The following is a 22564-nucleotide window of genomic DNA, read 5'->3' on the forward strand; positions in this document are numbered from 1 at the left end:
CACTGGAGATAGGGCTTTGATTTTAGATAAAATTTTCCTCAAAAAGAGAAAAAAACATTTTTCATAGTCATTGCTAGATATGTAATAAACATTTACACTGCGCATCTACCCCTCAATGGACTGAGGTCTCTGAGCGCACTGTAATAAGTGTGCATAAATACAGATAGGCCCAGGGTCCACATTCCACTCTGGGCAGCGCATAATCGAGTCCTTGGAATAAGCTCTTTGATCACATTATCTCACCAAACTCAGGTGTAAAACGAGTCGAGGACCTGGCTGTTAACAGCATTGTATCCGTCTGAAAAAAAAAGTGCAATATTGCTTACAGGCATCATGTTTCCTGCTACATGTTAAGTGTTGCTTTGATCATGTTGAGTTGATCACTCTATGATTCTCAGTTGTTTTGCTTTTATATTTCTATACCATCTTTAAAACTCCCTGGGGTGTGGGAAATTGCTGCAAAAGCTTTGCTAGTGTACAAGAGCCAAACAGACTGAATAATTAGTTGTAAGCTTTTGGTTGGATGTTAGTCTATAACGTAATATTCTCTGACACATGAAACTAAAACAACATTATCCACTCATTGCTAAGTTTTGCAGTAAGAGGGGTCAACACCCCCCCCCCCCCCCCCCCCCCCCCTCATCTTAAGAAGAGTTTTTTTTTTTTTACAAAGTAGTCCTGCAGAGCCATTAGGCCCACGGAGCTGGAGTTTATCCCAGTTTCTATTATAGCGTGAAATAGACAATAGCAATTGCTTCCTACCCTCTGGATAGGACGCTAGACTATCCTAAAGTACTTTCTGCCAGATCTAAAATACCCAGCTACCCAATCACTTGGGTGGACAGAGGGATGAGAAAAAATTTTTTTTTGACTGAACTCGGGATCAATCTCAGTTTCTTTACGTGTGAAACGAGTGCTCTAACAACTGAGCTATTGGGACCCCCTAAGAAAGGTAAGACCAATGTTTATTAGACAAAAAAGAGTGTGTCCTGCATGGCATTAAATGATGATGCTGTCGCTAAGGCATTCCATGAAGCTGGGTGGGGATCCTGACCTCCCATAGTGGGCAGGGGGGTACATACTGTGTCTTCTATCACCTTATATCTTATCCAACATGCTTTCTGTCTTTGTCTTGGAATAAGATTACTTGGTTTTGTCCTGGCCCTCGTCGGAGTCCAGCCTGGGAGGGAAACAGTCAAATGCATAGTTATTGTTTTGGGAGATGATATTTTTTTCCTTGTAAATCATCTCTCTGTTATGTATTATTATATTTGTTATTTTGAATGAAAAATGTAAGCATTTGAGTGTATTCCTCTTTGTTGGATTTTGTGATTGTGTCTGGATGAGACTTATAGGTGATCTCAAACTAAGTACATTTGTGGTATGCTCTTGGAATCTACATCAGATCCCTATTTGTTCCCAGTTCCCCTTTGTCTTTCTTTCTCCTGCGTGCTTTAATTGTGTAATTCTAGAACTTTTTACTATCCCATTTTCTTCCTTTTTACTGGCGCTGATATAACCTAAATGTGTTTCAAGCGCCGTAAAACCCTTAAAAACAAACAACAAAACAAGGAGGGTAAGACCAAGGTTTATTAGACAAAAAAAAAGTGTGTCCTGCATGGCATCAATTGATGATCGTTAAGACATTCCATGAAGGTCTATAGATAATCCATCAAACGTCTCATGTCAACAGGAATCACCAATTTCTCGTCCAAAAAGAAAAAAAAAAAACAAATTGGGGGTTAACAATCTTGCCAAAGGAATAAAACGAAAGTGCCGGACGTGGAATTTGGGTCACAATGCAATGCCACCCAGACAGATCAGATAAAGTGGATCTTGGGGGGGGGGGGGGGGGAGGTGTCAAAATCGTGTTTTAGCAATTATGTGGCAACTTTGATTTCTGTGCTTTTCTTGATAATGAACTGATGTAAATAGGAATAGGAATCAACCATTTGTTGTCCAAAAAAGCAAAAGCAAATTGGGGTTAACAATCTTGCCTGAGAAATAAAACGAAAGTGCCGGAAGTGGAACTTGAACCTTTTGGGGTCACAGACAAAGTGAAAATAAAAATGTATACCACAAAAAAATAATCATACTGCCTTGGCTAGGGATCGAACCTCAGTTGTGATGCACAGGCAAAGTTTCATAAACACTAATCACCTTTCCAGATTTTCAATACGGTTTGTTGGCATCTGAAATTAAATGAAGACTCAAATAACTGAGTACAGCATAATCTGTATAAAGTCGATACTATTAATGTCAAATCCTTTTGTTGGTAGGTACCAAATTTTCTGCTCTTTAACGAAGTGCGTTTATGTGTGAGGCTTTGACCTCCCATGGTCGGCAGGAGGTCACAGTTGCTTTCTGTCTTTGTCTTGGAATCGGACCACTGGGATCACTTAGTTTTGTCCTAGTCCTTGACTGGGAAGGAAACAAGTCAATGATAGTTTTTTCATTGTAAATCATATCTCTGCTATGTACTGTTGCATTTATTATTTTGTTAATAATATATATTATTATTATATCTGTTTGTAGACTCTTAGTGGGGACCAGTGTTTGTGTCTAGAGGAGACTTTTAGGTGATCCCATACTAAATACCTTGATAGTATGCTCTTGAAATCTACATCTGTTCCCTATTTCATCCCTTCTCCTTTATTTTACTTTTTCTTGCGTGCTTTGAAATTGTAAATCTAGAATCTTTGACTATCCCATTTTCTTCCTTTTACTGGCGCTGATAGACCTAAATGTGTTGCAAGCGCCGTAAAACTCTTAAAAACAAACGATAAGTGCGTTTCATTAATAATGGATAAAGTAATCCTAACTTAACCGATCTTGCTGGTCCTGCGCTACTGACTTTATTGAAAGAGTTTTTATATAGCGCAATATCCATTCAAAGTCTCAAAGCGTTTTACAAGGGGTCCCAGGCCAACAGCAACACTTAACAGGTAGGACGAGACATGACGCCTGTTAGGCGATATTACATATTCCGGACAGGACAACGCTGTTAAGGGCCTGGTACTCATTTTACACCCGAGTACAGTGGGAGAATGTGAGTAAAAAGCCTTTTCCAAGGAATCAACTATGTGCCGAGCGAGGCTCGATCCCAGGACCTTCTGATCCGAAAGCGAGTGTCATACCACAATATCACATAGCCGCACTTTATCGGGATTCAACTGTAGTTACGAGTAACACCCTCTCCTTCCCTCCTCCACCCCCACAAGATGTGAAAAAGGGAATAGAACAAATACTTCCAATTGTAAATTAAAGAAAAACCTGGGATAAAACCTTATTGAGATTGCACATGAATAGATTTACTTCATTGTTTTATCAACAAACACTAAATAAGGAAATACAACATAGAGTCTGGCTGACGTACGATCCTATCATTCTCTCACTCCTGACTTTCCAATCTAAATCATTAAATTTCAATAAGAATAATTATTATCATAATAGTAATAATAATGATAATAATAATAATAATAATAATAATAATAATAATAATAATAATAATAATAATAATAATAATAATAATAATAATATTCCCTTTATTCATTTCCAATGAATTTTTTTTTTTTACTTTAGAGTCTTTATCAAGGAAAAAAACTGGCCTGTAATGAGCTAGGGCGAGGTGAGTGATGCTCAAATCTCAAAGCCACACCGAGGCGAGGCTTTAACTTTAAACTGAGTACAGTTTGGGTATGAAGCATATATAAACCATACCACTGGCCCTTGAAGATGACGCCAAAGTACATTTGTGTCCCATCATCCCAAACTGGTATTATATCAGAGTGAAACAAATACTAAAAAGTAAAAGTATTGAATACAGAGATTTCACCCCTATTTTAATTGATTGCAAGATAACAACTGGTCAGTGTGCTACACCTACTCCGGAGGTCTCGTTTGCTCAAAATTGAAATGAAAACAATAAAAAACTTGTAATGTATGGTGTCTCTTTTGTTTTGTTTTTTGTTTGTTTGTTTTTTTAACTTCACACTTTCATTTTCATACAGGATAAGTGAATCAAGAGGATGTTAAAAATACATTTAAAAAATTATTGTTGTTAAAAATGAGAAATATCGAGTAAATCGTATACAATAATGAAATAAAAACACTGGATTTTGTCACGCATAATGTCTCTGTTTTAACTCCTCACTTTCATACAGGATCAATGGATCAACAACAAGTATTCAAAAATTCTCATATTAAATCGAGTAAAAAAAAACCCAAAACAAATCAAATAGAGGATTGTTTAAAATAGAAATACTAGTAAATTGCTCACAATGAAATGATAGCACTGGAATTTGTTACGCATGAATGATGTCTCTCTTTTTAAAATTCACTTTCTCATACAGGTTAACTGAATCAAGAGGAAGTTGAAATATTTAAAAACAAAACGTAGAAAAAATAAACAAAACAAACAAACAAACAAACAGGAAATTGTTTAATGTAGAATTTGTAATTCCTTCTCCATGAAACAATAGCACTGGAATTTGTCTCTTTTTTAAACTCTTCTTCACTTTGATACCTTTCATTGAATCATGATGAAGTTAAAATAAAATTATCATCATTTTTAAAGATAAAAAGCCCCAAACAAACAGCGAGTTGTTTAAAATTTAAAACAGAAAGAGTAAATTGTTCCCAATGAAATGATAACACAAACACTGGAATTAGTAACGTATGGTATCTGGATGTTTCTGTTTTTGAACTCCTCACATTCATACAGAATCGCTAAATCAAGATTAAGTTGAAATATTGAAAAAAACAAAATAATTTCTCATAATATCATGTAGAAAAAATAAACAAAACAAACAAACACGGAATAACAGTAAATTGTTTACAATGAAATGATAACACTGGAATTTGTAACACGAGATTTACACACAATTGACACATTGGGATCTATTTATAATAAACAAAACAAACACGGAGTAACAGCAAATTGTTCACAATGAAATGATAACACAGGAATTTGTAACAAGAGATGTTCACACGATTGACACATTGGGATCTATTTATAATAAACAAAACAAACATGGAGTAACAGTAAATTGTTCACAATGAACTGATAACACAGGAATTTGTAACAATAGATTTACACACACGATTGACACAGTGGGATCTATTTATAAGTTAGTGTGACCTACTTCTCAATGTATGGTAGCATGCGTTGGAGTTAACCAGATGTCCAAAAGAGAACTTAGATTTGAAATGAAATGCTTAAGATATACGACATACAGTGGAATCCTGATATAACCAACACCAATAGGACTAGAAAGATTGGTTAGATTTTTATCTTAAGCAAGGCCGACTTTACCTATTATCAATGGAACACACTTAGATAAAGAACAGAACATTTGGGGCTAACAAGAGGTGTTGACTTTATGAGGATCCCACTGTATACGCTTTTAGCGATTCAAGAATCTTTCTGCTCATTATAGAGCTAAGTCCTTGTGGTTTGAAATATGTAGAAGATAGAGCATTTATGATAATTGAATAAGACGACATTTGGATTTTCTTCTCTAGATTTTTATTTAATATTTATTTTTCTCAAATAATGTTTTAACTCAATAACATGCTCTGTACAATATTATTGTTACTCATGTCTTAAGGGCGTTTAATGAACATTTGGTTCATTTTTAAAGCCCTATAATTGTTATGACAATACAAAACATATTTTGGACTATAAATTGTATGTTAAGTATCTTCTTTTTTTCCAATTACATAAAACCATTTTGAGGTATCAGGTCATCAAGATTTACATGTGATTAAATAAAATGAAAATCAGAATGCAATGTGAATCATACTACATACAGTGCAAGCCGTTTAATTGGAAAACATCGTTATAATGAGTTGGTTCCAATTAAGCAGCTGGTCCGATAAAGCGGCGTTCCGATTACCGGCTTTGACTGTATCTACTACTCTTTCCACTTGTTTGAGAAAGTGTCGACTTTCACTTTTTTGTCACAAATTAAAACATAGATACACACAATTATTGTTATAATTATATATTCTTCATGTTTATATCATGACAATCAAAATGCAATGTGAATCATACTTATATCTTCCACCCTTTCCACGTTTAGTTGTACAATCTCTTTTCATGCTTAGGTTGGCTTCTATCCGATGTGTGATGGTGAAATAAATATTTCTATTGGTGGAGTTTTGTGAATATGCCATAATAATTTTATATTTTTAAAAATCACATTAAATGTGACCCACGGCGTCGACATCGTATTATGTTGGAATGAACTAGATAAGAAGAAAATTGAGTTTGGAGTCAAAGTATTTCGAAAAAAGGAATTTAAATTTCTTGAAGTTTACGAAACACATTTTTCTCTCAAAATTTATTACTAAATGTATACCTAATACTTATCATATTTCCTAAAAGTCTAACAAAGATAATGAATTATTTCAAACCTTAAACACGACATGAAATTGAAACAATCTTAAGTAAATGACATTTGATTTTGATTATGACAAACATTAATCATATTCTTATCGTAATAAATTCAATTCTTCGTCGATCACATTTCTAAAATAGGTCATTAGTCATAAGGGCAAGCATTTTTTTTTGTTTTGTTTCAACTTTAATGCCATTCCAAATGTTTTGGTTTTAAACATCAGCCAAGATAATATCGTTTAGTGACGAATTGTCACAAATGTAATCTATAGATAGTATGCGCTTGGCTAAGAAGCTCACAACATTGCCATCCGGAAGTATAACGGGCCAACACACAAAACTCTGTGTAACCATGAACTTTTATAGTCTAGATAAGACAGTTAAGTGAGAATTACTCATAAACGCGGATGGAAAAAAACAAACAAACAAACAAACAAACAAAAAAAAAACAAAAAAAAAAAAAACAAACAAAACACAATAACAAAGACCCGAGTGACGTCAACTTCATTCTATCTATAACTATAAGTTGCTGGAATAAAGCGGCATGCTATGACTCATATCTTTGGACTGCTAGGTAATCATAAATAAACATAAACGTTTGTTATCATTTTAATCACAATAAATAAAGATTCAATATATGTATTTTTTTTTCAACATTGATACTTTAAACATTACCCAAATTATTTTTCTTTAAAAAAGAATCAGGAACTCTAGAAAACCTATAAAGGTTATCACATCAGGGTGTACGGCGCTTATCTCCACTTGATATCAAAGTCCCGTTTTTTATTGGGGTTATTTGTTGTTGTTTTTTTTTTTTGTTGCTGTTGTTTTTTGTTTTTTTTTGTTTTTTTTTTTTGTTTTTTTTTTGTTGGTTTTTGCTTGTTTATTTTATGTTTGTTTAATTTTTCTGTATAACAATATTAAATAAATATCACGGATAGATTCCAAAGCTTTATTAGTAGACGATTATATCAACATAGCAATCTATCGACAAAAAGCAGTCCAAAAAAGATTGTAATAATTTAAAAAAATACGACAAAACACTGAGTACAGTTGGCTAACGATGTACTGTGTGTATTTTCTATTTCTTTAACTTTAGATTTCATGTTATCATACTTCATTACAATTAGCAATGGTAGCTACATGCTGTTCGCACGTACCTGAAACACGCACACATACCAATAAACACGCTCGCTCTCTCTCTCTCTCTCTCTCTCTCTCTCTCTCTCTCTCTCTCTCTCTCTCTCTCTTTATACATACACAGGCACGGATACATACATACATATATATATATATATATATATATATATATATAGTTATATATATACACACACACACACACACAAACACAAACATACATTGACACACAATTACACACATATAATACATGTTGTTTCAGATCAACTTGCCGTCTGCAGTCGCACAGGTCTAAATACAATGGAATTCCGATTTTACCAACACTGCCGGACCAGAACACATTTAGATAACGAACATCAAATTTTTGGATCAACAAGAGATGCTGACTTTAAGCAGAAGTTGACGTTAAGAATGTTGACGTTTACGGATTCCACTGTAAATAATGAAATTGCACAAGTCCGTTTTAAACATATTTTAGATACAGTTGTGAAATTTTGAAAGAAAAAAATATAAGTTGTAAAATAGAATGTTGCAAATGCATATACACAAATATGACCCATCCCCTCAAAATGGAATTATATAGGGGGGAGGGGTGTGCAATGCCATGAAACCGGAAAGTGGAAAGTGACTTGAAAATGAAAATTGTCAGAGATCTGAATTTATCCCGGTTTCTAAATCGCGAAACAGACATAGCAATTGCTCGCCATCCTTTGGACAGGACGCTAGACTATCGCAACGTACTTTGCGCCAGATCTAACAGACACAGCTTCACAATCACTGCTGGGTGGACACGGGGGGTGGGGGGGGGGGGGTGTCCAAAAAATAATTTAAAAACTCGACTGCACCCGGAATCGATCATGGTCTTTTTGCGTGTGAAGTGAGTGCTTTACTAACTGGGTACGATAATAGATATAAACTCGTCATATATATTCTTGGTTATAAATTCAATTTCACAGCATTTATACCGCCTGACGTAATATTGATTTGAGATTATGCGTCACGGACGGTATTGTGTCGGGATGGTCTAGATGCTACAAATCGAATTTATAGTCATAAGTGCTAGTCTTGAGATAAGTTTATATATATATATATATATATATATATATATATGTGTGTGTGTGTGTGTGTGTGTGTGTGTGAGTGTGTGTATGTGTGTGTGTGTGTGTGAGAGAGAGAGAGAGAGAGAGAGAGAGAGAGAGAGAGAAAGTAACTTTCAAAACCCACTAAGTCATCTTTCAATAGAAACAGCAATATTTTGTACCATTTATCGAGTGACTTTAACAGGAAAATTACTTGTGTTGATGTTTGCCTCATAGAGCAATACCGTGAGTGTTTTAAAACTTCAGATTCAGATTTCTTTAGCGATTCTATGGTGTCAAAAAGAGTGAGAGTGTTAACTTATTTTTCATCTTAACCTTCGACGGTTTTGAAACTTATCTTCTCATGTCAGTACTCGCTGGATTTTAGCACGCTCTGGGGAGATTCCAAACAGCATGCTGGAATCCGAACTTGCCGAAATCCGATGTTCATGGGAGATAGCCAATACATTTGGTCACCCAGCTCCACCGTGTCGTATTGTTTTTTTGTTTGTTTGTTTGTTGCTTTAGGTCTCTTCCAACACAATTGAGGTTATATGAGAGACCGCTGAAACAAAAAAAAACAAGCAATCTAACAATAATAGTACAAATGTAAATCAAAATCATAACCTAAAGATATAAGCTAAATTATAAATAACCAAGAACAAACAGGCAGAAGATTTACAGAAAAAAAAATATCCCCTGTCAAAAATACAATCACAAACCAAAGAAGCAGGATAGGCTAGTAAAGAGAAGAAGAAACGACATCACTATCGGATCGTACACCCATGAGAACATCATAGGTATATGATTCAAGGGTGATGCTCCCATCCAACCACCCGCGTGTCGTATTGTAGAACGTGGTGGAATTCGACGTGCTGGTATCCAGCGAGTACTGTATGTGTTATTGAGGACAATGGACATAGATAGTTTCTTAAAGAGGCAAAATTAGAATTTCACATTTCTGGTCAATAATAATAATAATAATAATAATAATAATAATAATAATAATAATAATAATAATAATAATAATAATAATAATAATAATAATAATAATACACATTTATATAGCGCTCATTCTCGTGTAAAACACAAGCTCTGGACACTTTACAATATAAATATCAATTTTAAGTGAAAAAAAAATAATAACAACAATAATAATTCATAGCCAAATCAAGGATTCATAGAGTCAAGAAAAACAAATACAGTAAAAATGTGTCTTGAGATTATTTTTAAAAGTAGGTAAAGATTTGCACTCCCTCAGACCACGTGGTAGTTCATTCCAAATCTTGGGGCCGAAACAAGCAAACGATCTATCACCAAATTTTGTTCTTGATCTTTTTTCCGAAATTTTCGTTTGGTCATTACATGATCTTAAAGTGTAATTTTCAAATTTACACATGACCACGTGATCTGTGAGATATGCCGGTCCTATACCAGCCAAACACTTATAAACAAGACACGCTGCTTTGTAATATGTGCGCTTTTCAATGGGCAACCAATGGTGAGATGCCAACAAAGGGGTTGCATGATCAATTTTTTTTTTTTGCCAAAAACTAATCTTGCTGCACTATTTTGCAGCAGTTGTAATTGTTTAATAGAAGCCTGAGGCAAGCTGACAAGCAACGAGTTACAATAATCTTGTTTCGAAAAAATGAGGGAAACAACCAATGTTTTACATGTTCCAATTGCAATATACTGACGGATCGAACTGATTTTCTTCAATTGAAAGTATAAAGATTTACAGAGAGCAGAAATGTGAGCTGACATTCTCATTTCTGAATCAAAATAGACCCCCAAATTTTTCACAGTCTTTGAAACTTTGATCTTTTCACCCCCAATCAACACCTCAAGACCATCTTTCACCTTCAACTGCCCTCTATTTCCCACAATCATCACTTCTGTTTTTGACTCATTCATTTTCAACTTGTTTGCATCCATCCACTCTTTCACATCCGTCACACATTCTTCCACACGTTTCACAATATTTTCGAGATTTTTAGTTTTATCAGTAGCATAAAGTTGCGTATCATCTGCATAGAGATGATAGCGCAGCCCATGACCAGTGATGATATTAGATAATGGAGAAGTATACAAAACAAAAAGAATTGGACCCAAAACAGAGCCTTTAGGAACACCAAAAGACAATGTATGTTGACGAGAAAGTTTATCTAAAATCATAACCTGTTGCTTTCTGCCATCTAAATAAGATTCAAACCACTGCAAGACAGTCGCAGACAAGCCAAAAGTTATATTAAGTCGTTTAATGAGAATACCGTGATCAATAGTATCAAACGCCGCCGAAAGGTCTAACAATGTCAGAAGAGAAACAGAACCTTTATCTATAACATCAAGCAAATCACTCGCAACACAGCACAGAGCAGTTTCTGTGCCGTGGTAAGAACGATAAGCTGACTGAAATTTTTCCCATAGATTGTTTTCATGGAGATGTTGTGAAAGACGGCTGAGTCTTGACGTCTGGTCAATAATGTTCTTTTTTTTTTACAATAAAAACACTTTTTTATCATTTGCTTAACCCTGACATAATTCCGGTAGGAGGCAGTGGGTTATATATGTATGTATATATATATATATATATATATATATATATATATATATATATGTATATATATATATATATATATATATATATATATATATATATATATATATATATATATATTAGTAAGTAGTAAACCGTACTGGCTAACTTGACCAACACAGCATGTAAAAATAGATAAATAAATAGGGAGGGGGGATGAGGAAGGTTGAGGGGGTTGGGGAGGTATTTCATTAAATCTATTCTGATAAATGAAAAGAACTTTACAAGAATGTGCACCTAGTCTATAACACTGCCGTATTCTGGCAAAACATGTATGAAACATTTTGGCCAAGAACTCAATATTTGAAGGACGAGTTTTCTCGCCAAAATTTTTAACACATCGTGCTTATTCAGAGGACGACAGAACATTGAAAGACAAAAATAAACAAATCAATGAAATAAAATAATGAATTGATACATTCTTATACCGACTCATTTGCAAGTTCAGACTCTAATGACCCAAATTGTCATGGGATCCACCATGTTGCAATGAAAATACTCCCGAACCCCATAGCAAAAATATTGTCTACTACAACAATGTTGAATCAAGCCCATCACTGCATTGGGTTATCAGACAAAATGTGCATGTAGATATACAAATCAGTTACAATAATATCGCCATTCGCCTCATAGTGTTTGACTCCTCTTATAAACACACAGGGAGAAGTTTTAACAGATTTTACATGGTACAGTTGTATTTAAGAAAAATTAAGACTTAAAAAACAATTAATCTAACTATGAATCGTAAAACTACGGAATTTCTAATAATTACTACTACCCACAACAGATCTATCAAATATTATTATAATACTCAATCAAATAAACTGAAACTGAGAGCGATTGTTTGTGATAAAACTGAAACACGTACCGCCAACTGGGGTAACTTCGCCTCTATAATTTGAAGCATTTTAAGTCACCTCAGCCTTGTAGTTATTTTTCAGGTTAAATGACTTTTTAATCAAATGAAATAATTACCACAAAACTACATATACTCTTCTACTTGGTCCAATATTTACTCACTCAACCCTAATACCGACTAGTTTACCCACGTTACTTGTACGCCATGGCTATTTATTACATTTTTCTGAGACAAATTATAGGCGTTGTATCAACGTTAATGTTTTTAGTTTTTGTATGTCAATGAATGATAGTTGAATAAAAATATCTATGTACATGCTCATTTTTAATACATTTTTTCCAATTTTGAAAAGTAGCAAAAGTCTCTAGGATTGAATGAGTTAAAGAGGCAAAGTTTCTCCTTATGGCAAAATTTCACCATAAGGCAAAGTTACCCGAGTTGACCGTAACAGTCTAAATTTAGTACAGTACTCGCTCGATTCTAGCACGCTCTCGGGAGAAGAAAAAAAATAAATAAAGCGTGCTAGAATCCGAGCATGCCGAAATCCAATGCTCACGGGAGATAACCAATACATTCGGTGGTCACCCATCTTATTGCAGAACGTGCTCGAATTCAGTGAGAACTGTATTATGTTGGGATGGACCAGATACTTTAAACGAATCAGGACTACTGAAGAACTACTACTTTTGCTAAGGATCATTTCTACAGGCAATATATCATTGGACAAATCAAACAGAGAAATTTATATCCATAATTTTTAGACATTATCTTTAAGCATCTTGAACTTTAAGAATCAGGTCATTCGAAATAATTTAAGTTTCTTGAACTCCTGAGTTAGTAATTTCCAACAAGTTCCAAATGCCGCTGGGTCGATTGGAACCCTCAAGGGACACGATCCGAAAAGTTGGCGTCCGAAACAAACATGGAGGCGCTCCTAAGTCTGATGAACTGCAGATGGCAGCCCTCACCTAGAGAGGCTATCAAGAAGATGGCCAAGTACAGCGTATATTCCACAAGGAGCGAAGAGGATTAAGTCAAGAAAGTCAAGTCCAAAATGCCGTTGACTGACCGTGAAAGTGAGCAGTGGGAACGAGATCGAAATTTCAAACGCAGGAGAATGTCTTCCAATGACCTTAACCATAAAATTTCTTACCAAAACTTTTTTTTTTTTTTTTTTTTTTTTGGTTATTTTTTAAACACCGATTAGTGTAACGATTTGACCGTAAGAATAATCATTGTGGTTAATTTTATTTTATTTTATAATTAAAAAAAAATTTTTTTTGCAAAACCGAATAAGGCCGCGAAAAACAATATTAAACTGCTATCTACGTTTTCTTTTACAGAAGATAATAAGGACGCCTTGGAATATTTTTTCTATCACGCTTTAGTAAAATCGGGGTTTCCCTAAAAACAAGGGCGTAAAATGATATCGTTTTATAAACCATCTAAAACAGTGTAAACAAAAACAAAACAAAATAAAACAATGAATCACTCACACTCCGATGAAAGGTAAAGAATACATAATATATGCGAAATTATTGTCGTACATAATATAAAGAATTTAAAACAATGTTTAAACATTTGTGTCCGTTTAAAAATCGGCGCTATAAATATCATCCACCGTATCAAATCGGAATTATGTCGGGTGATATAGATGCTATTCGCTTGGCTAAGAAGCTCACAACATTGCCATCTAGAAATATTACGGACCAACAGACAAATCTATTTGTAACTTTGAACGTTTATATTCTGGATAACACAATCTAGCGAGAATTACTCATAAACGCAGATGGCAAAAAGCAATAACATAGACCTGAATGACGTCAACTTTATAATATCTATAGGTACACAAATTCATAATATAGTTTGTTTTTTTTAATGAGACTTAGGTTAAGTTTTAAGTTTTATTGGGGAGATTGTATATAACAATTTATTTTAGAGACAACACCCAAAATTTCACATTTGGCATCTGGTTCACCCTGACATAAAACCGTTTGTCGGCGATTAGTCACATATGAGTATGGGAGAAACACTTGTAATAAAATTTAATAATTTCAAAATTGAAATAAAGTATGTAAATAAAACAAGGAGGATAGATTTGGTTTTTCTCTACATGTGGATATTTGCAAGTCTTATAAACCGACGCAATCAAGGGCTTGGTTAACATTCTTATTACATACAATATTTTTGCATTAGTTTGGAAGGTACGTATTTTCGGTACATTACAATGAGACCATAATAATTCGGGTTTATCAGACCTGCAAATAAATACACGTCGATTTATCACGATTTTCTAGTCATTCATCTTTATACGTCATCGCCAAATTAGTTCTGATTGTGTTCGCACACACGCAGTAAAATTCAACTCTTCTCATTTCCTTCACACTCTTTTAAATAATTTTTGTAAAGAAAAATATAAAAGATAGTAAATCACTACAATTCCTTCCTGAAAGCGGATGGATAGCGAGTAGACCTGATTTTGCACTGCGTGTTAATCCTGCTACTTTTCTACCGTGCACTGACAATTCTCTTTTATATCATTTTGCCCAGAAATGTTTCACTTCAGATGTTGATGAATATGTGACTGGTCACCTCAATCCGATATTACATCGGTGTTTACTCAAAAAGTCAAATGTTGACTTCAAATTCAAAGATGATGAAATTTGAATTGAATTGATTCCTCTTTACGGTTAGAATGAATGGAGTTTCTTTTTAAAAAATGAAATACCAAATTTCCTATTATCTAAAATGTTTATATTCCGCCCCGCCATTTCCTCGTGACATCATAATAAACCGTCTTCTAAGCATTCCATGATTTTCAACAAGCATCTGATGTCAACAGAAATCTCACATGGTATCCATTGTGAACAAATTTGGTGTGGTGGGGGGGGGGGTATTTTGAGCAAAATTAAACGTTTTCAGCGTCTCGTTGATCTCACTTCTTACTGTAAGCTTGATTGAGGAAATGGGTCGCAACTGAGACCAAGACGATTCTCAACTTGTAAAAGTACTCGCTGGTTTCTAGCCCGTTCTCGGCAGAAGCCAAAAAGCGTGCTAGAATCCGAGTGTGCCGAGATCCGATGGTCATGGGGGGTAACCAATACATCCGATGGTCATGGGAGATAACCAATACATCCGATGGTCATGGGAGGTAACCAATACATTCGATGGTCATGGGAGGTAACCAATACATCCGATGGTCATGGGAGGTAACCAATACATCCGATGGTCATGGGAGGTAACCACATATTATTATTATACAGATAAAATTTGGCCACATGAATCCAATGTGTTCGTATTGCAGAGTGTGTTGGAATTGTGGATGCTAGAATTCAGCGTGTAGTGTACATATTTCCGAACTTGATGCTTCAAAGTCAAAGGTATATTCTTGTTCAACTCGCTTTTCTGGATATAGCCAAAATGGGAAAAAAGAGATATTTTTGTTTGTATTTTTTGGAGAAATTTTGTATTTTGTTTGTTTGATTTTTTTTAAATTGTCAGTGTACAGCAGATGTTCAGTTCCAACTTCAAGACCTCACGGCTCTCGAACTTCGCTGATGTCTGTAGAGCTGACGTCCTGTTGATATGCATGATACTGTCCTGACCTCACGCTTTGGTTGTCATCCACCTGTGGGGGGAAAAGATAATGGAAGTTGACATTGATTCGAAGAGAAAAAAATAGACTACAGAACCGCAGCTCGGATATGAAGAACAATAAGTAGTATTTCAGAGCCTTCAGGCCAATGGAGGAGAAGTTTATCCCTGTTTCTAAATCGTGATACGGACAATAGCAATTGCTTGCTACCCTCTGGGTAGGACGCTTAAATATCGCTAAGTACTTTCCACCACATTTAACAGACCCAGCTACCTGTTCAGAGGGAGGGGGGGGGGCTGTCAGAAAAAAAATTTGATCATGGTCCCTTTGCGTGTGAAGCGACAAAACTGATGTTATAATCAAAAATATAACTTGAGATAATTGTGCATGTTTTACTGAAGGCCTCAGATATTTCTGATGATTACAATTTTTTTTTAATCTCACATTTCGGGTCATTTTTACTTTAAAATTATTTTTTTTTGCCTCTACAGTGGAATCTGCATAAATTCAACACAGTAACTAACAACACACAATATTTTTTGAGCGCCCTACCATATCACGAAGAAGTGCTAAGAGCGCTTTACAGGAAGATCATCACATAAATTCTAAAAGAAAATAGTCTTAAGATGTTTTTAAAACATTTCTTCCGACGAAAAATGCGGTAATTCTTTTGGAAGTTTCTTCCAGAGGTTTTTTGCCGTTTCTAGAAAAAAGAGCTTTTGAAAGTCAACGTCTGTTTACAGTCAAAACCTCTTGTTGGTTCAAACAATTTCTTTTCCTAATCTAAGTGTGTTCCATTGATATTGGATAATGGATAACCTTGTTTAAAGTCAACCAATCTTTCTGGGCCAGTGGTGTTGGCTTTATCAGGATTCCACTGTAGTTTACACATAATGCCGTTTTGAGACGACGGGTCCCATCTTAATAAGTCATCGCCAAATCAGTTCTGATTGTGTTCGCACACACGCAGTGAAGTTCATCTCTTCTCATTTCCTTCACACTCTTTTAAATAATTTCTGTAAAGAAAAATATTAAAGATAGTAAATCGTAAACAATAAATTATTCATTTGACTACAATTCCTTTCTAAAAGCGGAAGGATAGCGAGTAGACCTGATTTTGCACTGCGTGTTAAACCTGATCCTTTTCTACCGTGCACTGACAATTCGCTTTTATATTATTTTGCCCAGAAATGTTTCACTTCAGATGTTGATGAATATGTGACCCGTCACCTCAATCCGATATTACATTGATGTTTAGTCAGAAGTTAAATCTTGACTTTAATTAATTAATCAATTCATTCATTCATTTATTTATAAAAACGATTCATTCAATTATTATACAATTCATCCAAGAAACAAACTTGTCAACAACCATCACCATACCTGTTTGGTATATTTGGTCCCTGATCCGTTATCCGTTGGTTTCAGCCTGGTCTGTTCATCCGCCGTAGAATTCTTCTCGTCCGACTCATCACTCTTGAGGTAAAAGTGGAAACCCAAGTTGAGCTCTGGTATGTCGTAGAAGACCGTCACAAGTAGGAACAGCATGGTCATACCGATCAGAAGATAGACTGGGAGGAAGACAAGAAAATATCAAAACTTATTCTTTACCAAAATAAATTGAAAAAAAAATAAAATAAATAAATAAATAAATAAATCGGTGTCGAGTGCTGGCTCCCATTCGACGCGTCCCCATGTTGCGGATAGGGGAATGACCTTTAGATATAAAGGTTAGCTACGAATTAAATAAGTAGCCGCAGACAAATCGGCAATGGGTGGTGGAGGAGAAGGAGAAGTCGGATACCAAACATGGGAAGATGGATATCGTGAACCCTGGCAGGCAGTTCATCTAGAAGAAAGAAAACTTTGAAAATAAACTGACATGTGGAGTTGCGCCCCATCTATCTAAATAGCAACCGAAACCCAAATTTGGGCGCCCCAAGGGGTCAAAATATTTCGATAAAGCCCATGTTAAATAATTGTCAACGAGCACAGATTTACTGGCAAATCTACACATTGTAAAACTAATAATTTTTCAGATTGATAAACTAGTAACTAGTCTTGTATAATTCTCTCACCCGTTGACTCAAATAATCATTTTTTAAAAAAAAAACCGTTAGGGCATAGGCATTGATCAGTCATTTGACTTGGGAATCGCCATATCTATGGCCACCCTGTTGCCAGATCCATTTGTCTGCACCTACTACATTATACTGTATTACCGGACCGAGTTTGATGATAGTCGATGACTCAAAAGATTCCTCTCGATCTAAATATTTTTTTAATTGAGCTTTTATATAGAGCAATATCCACTAAATGTGCTCAAAGCGCTTTACAAGGGGTCCTTGTTCAACAGCAACATTTAACATGTAGGACGGGACATGACGCCTGTTAGGCGATATTACAATTTTTTGGACAAAGACAACGCTGTTAACGGCCAGGAACTCATTTTACACCTGAGTACGGTGAGAGAATGTGAGTAAAGAGTCTTTTCCAAGGACTCAACTATGTGCCGAACACGAGGCTCGAACCCAGGACCTTCCGATCCGAAAGCGAGTGTCATACCACTAGACCACATAGCCGCACATATTCATTTCTACAATACAGTAGTATAATGATAAATAGACAGACGAGTGCCCCTTCCTCTATTTCTCCGGTCCGGAAATACTGCGCGCTCTCCACTTGTACTAACTGTAAACAACAAAAGTGCACAACGAACTCCATCTGTTGGACGACAAGCTAACAACGTTTGAGGAATACCTCCGGGGAGGGGTGGGGGTGGAGCTAATAAACAGAATTGTCGATTGATTGCATCTCGCATTCGACAAGACATAATAATCAGTTCCACTGCCTTGGCAAGTTCTAAATATATACGTTACGATGAAAAGATACATAGTTACGAGCACACATAATGATAACAACATGATATTATATTGAAGATACGAGTATCTGTCAAGATAAGGGGGAATAACAATGACATACACAACGGCGTGGTGGATGTGTAGACAAATCCCAAGTTACTTCCCTTTGGTCAATTAGGCGACGCTCCAAAAAAGCGATAATAGCGGTATGTATACAAGATTGATATTATTATTATCCTATGCAAACCAAGCAAATTAGCGGATATACATCGGGTGATTGACGCATGCGTGGTCTTCGGCGATTTAACGATATAATACGACGCGTGTAGGATCTAATTGTTATTATCCAAGTTGATTTCGTGCGGTTATGTCTATGTCGTGGTTTTGTGGTATATAACACTCGCTTTCGGATCGGAAGGTCCTTGGTTCGAGCCGCCTCGCCCGGCGTATCGTTGAGTCATTGGAAAAGGCTCTTTACTCACATTCTCTCGCCGTACTCAAGTGTAAAATGAGTAACTGGCCGTTAACAGCGTTGTCTCTGTCCTAAAAAATTGTAATATCGCCTAACAGGCGTCATGTCCCGTTCTACATGATAAGCATTGCTATTGGCCAAAGAACCCCTGTAAAGCGCCTTGAGCACGTTTAGTGGATATTGCGCTATATAAAAGCTCAATTTTTTAAATATTTTTTTTCATTGTACGACACCGATACTATTAGATCCGAGTTCGTTTAATCTGGATGCCACTGTATTATTCATTATTATAAGCAATAATTCGTGTGAAGGTTTTCAGACTTGTAGATAAGCCATAATACACACTTATAAATTAGGCCTACCACCATTAACTCAACACTATTTACAGTTAGTTCAATTCTTTAGAGAACGTTTGAGCGAATCTTTGATACACTGTACGCATAGTGATCACTTGTGGGGCAAAACAGTGGGTATGATAATTGAATTATTATCATTACTATTGATGAGGCAAATGGTATGAATAATGCAACAACTCTCGTTTGTGGTCTGGATGTGAAATACATTCAGATTCCACCTTCATCTATAGTCTACCCCAATAATAGTATTAATCTTCATTTCCTTCTCCTCCTCCTCCTCCTCCTCCTCCTCCTCCTCCTCCTCCTCCTCCTCCTCCTCCTCATTCTCCGTCTCTTACTCTCAGCCTCTTCCTCCTCCTTTCACTCTTAATATTTTTCGTCTTTATTTTCTTTTTCTTCTTCTTCTTCATCATCAACATCATCATCATCATCATCATCATCATCATCATCATCATCATCATCATCATCATCATCATCAACAACAACAACAACAACAGAAAAAACCCGATCACGATCATCATCATCATCGTCATCGTCGTCGTCGTCATTATCATCATCATCATAATCATCATCATCATCATCAGCAGCAGCAGCAGCAGCAGCAGCAGCATCCTCTCAGAAGTTATAAACCTATGACTGTCTTTTTTAAATCCATCATTTTTGTCATCAGCACAGTCTAAACATCACTCACTGAACACGCAATCGACTGTCACAAAGACGACTTAATCGGTCTTAAAATTCTACGGAAAGCTCTTCATGTCAACCTGATGTCAATGCAAATATTTAATATATAGAAAATACCTTTTCTCTCTTTACATAAAGGAGAAATTGACAAGAGAAGACAACCTACGATATATAATGATTATACAGTGGTATCCGTCGAACCAGAAATATTGGTTCAAGTTCAAGGTCTTTATCTGCAAAAGGCAGCAGCAGCTTCTAATGGTGCTCACACTATTATGTTATGACGATGGACCCAATCAGCAAAGTCCGTCCCGCACTCATGCACTGTCGCGAACCCACACGGAAGCTTCGTCACAACATACCGTTCAACTAGATGCTCTGCGGTTTCGAGCTCTTGTCCACATCGGGTACAAGTTGGACAGGTGGAAAGTCCCCAATGATGAAGCGATTTTGCCGTGAGGCAGGTCCTCGACCAAAGCCGATCTCGGGAAGAAACTGTTTTTATATGTGTTGGTTCTGTGTGTTGGAATTGTGAACTAACTGCTATGACAATTTCTTGTGAATGTACAGTGTTGTTTTGTAAAATATTGTGGGAGAGTTTCTGATGTTTTGTTGGAATGTACTGTTCTGTGGAGGTTGACATTAAAAGCAGAGTTGACTTTATCCGTTATCAATTGTAAAAATAACGATACAGAACATCCGATTTGGAATCAAAATAATAGAAGCGTTGAAATTAAGCAGAAGTTGACTTGAAGTAAGCGTGCTGACTTTATGCGAGTTCCACTGTAACTCATAAAACACTGTACATTCACAAGAAATTGCCATAGCCATGAGTTCACAATTCCAACACACAGAATCAACACATATAAAAACAGTTTCTTCCCAACAGAAATCCTTGATATTACCAACAACAACAAATTTGATCAACTACTAAACATTTATATTTCGTAACGATCGAGAACCACTTATATATGGCCACATGTCAAAGTGATACTAAGCTTCTATCATGCGGTGATGTGGTCTTGTGGCATGATACTCGCTTTCGGATAGGAAGGTCCTGGATTCGAGCCTGGCTCGGTGCATAGTTGAGTCCTTGGAAAAGGCTCTTTACTCACATTCTCTCACCGCACTCATGTGTAAAATGGGTTAACAGCGTTGTCTCTGTCGGAAAAATAATGTAATATCGCCAATCAGGCTCCATGTCTCGTTCTACATGTTACGTGCTGCTGTTGGTCAGGGGCCCTTTGTAAAGCGCTTTGAGCACGTTTAGTGGATATTGCTCTATATAAAAGCTCAATTATTCAATTATTAAGCAGCTAGAAGAAGATGTGGATTGTAAAAAGTAATAAACAAAAATGAATATAACCGTTTCCAAACAAAAAAAAAACAAACAAAAAAAAAAAGAATACTAAACACGGAGAGATTCGGGCTAAAACCCCTTCTTCATATAAAAACAAAAAGAATGAAAACAATAAGCAGAAAAAGATCTGGCACACCTTGTCGATCTTCTTCGAGCTCGTAATAGCCGACAAGACTTGTCAAATATATGTCCGCTGTCTGTCTAAAACGATTGAAATAGGGTTTTGGGCCCGAAACATCCCATGAATAGTATTTTGTTCTTTCTCAAAGATGTGTTATATACATTTACTATTGTCCATTTTATGCATATTATAATATAATGCCTTAGTATCTCGGCCATCTCCGATCCCCCCCCCCCCCCTCCTATTCGACCGATATTCTAACGCCTACTTTGTATCCGATATTACCCACCCTGAATTCCAGATTACATACGACATCAGCATAACACTAAACATAACTGATATTTAATACCGTGTTTCTCCATAATTTACTGCGACGCCAGTAAAACGCCTCATGCTTTATATGCTGACCACCACCAGACCATCACAATCATCATCATCATCATCATCATCATCATCATCATCATCATCATCATCATCATCATCATCATCATCATCATCATTTTTATTATTATCATCATCATCATCATCATCATCATCATCATCATCATCATCGTAATCATCATCATAATAATCATCATCATCATCATTGCTTTTTTATAATCCATAATATTGACCATCCTAATCATACCTATTACATCACAGTTCTACCAGTCTATAGATAGTATGCAGATGACGTCACTCAGGCCTTTGTTATTGTTTTTGCCATCCGCGTTTGTGAGTTGTTCTCACTAAACTGTATTAACCAGACTATAAAAGTTCATGGTTACACAGAGTTTGTGTGTTGGTCCGTTATACTTCCGGATGGCAATGTTGTGAACTCCTTGGCCAAGCGCATTCTATCTATAGAATCTATAGATAGATAAAAGTTCATGGTTACACAGAGTTTGTGTGTTGGTCCGTTATACTTCCAAGGATGGCAATGTTGTGAACTCCTTGGCCAAGCGCATTCTATCTATAGATAGTATGCGCTTGGCTAAGAAGCTCATAACATTGCCATCCGGAAGTATAACGGACCAACACACAAAACTGTGTGTATCCATA

At 35.9% G+C, this 22564-nt stretch overlaps 1 protein-coding gene across 8 annotated transcripts in view; it reads right to left on the bottom strand.

The window, feature by feature from the left end:
- Positions 1–13231: 13231 nt before the first annotated feature.
- The window catches only part of LOC144962535 (potassium channel subfamily K member 6-like), a 197650-nt gene continuing 188317 nt past the window's right edge, over positions 13232–22564 (bottom strand). For 5 of the 8 annotated variants that reach the window (XM_078895551.1, XM_078895556.1, XM_078895558.1 and 2 more), the window contains 2 exons: positions 17053–17240; positions 13232–15702 (listed from right to left, as the gene is read on the bottom strand). In XM_078895551.1, the coding sequence (XP_078751677.1) occupies positions 15610–15702; positions 17053–17240 (281 nt within the window). In that variant the 3' untranslated portion in view covers positions 13232–15609. The remainder of the gene's footprint in view (positions 15703–17052; positions 17241–22564) is intronic. The other 3 variants (XM_078895553.1, XM_078895554.1, XM_078895552.1) reach the window with 1 other exon arrangement.

The sequence above is a fragment of the Berghia stephanieae genome, chromosome 1 (assembly GCF_034508935.2).
Source record: "Berghia stephanieae isolate SIO BIC M18660-M18661 chromosome 1, UCSD_Bste_1.3, whole genome shotgun sequence".
Lineage (NCBI taxonomy): Eukaryota > Metazoa > Mollusca > Gastropoda > Nudibranchia > Aeolidiidae > Berghia > Berghia stephanieae.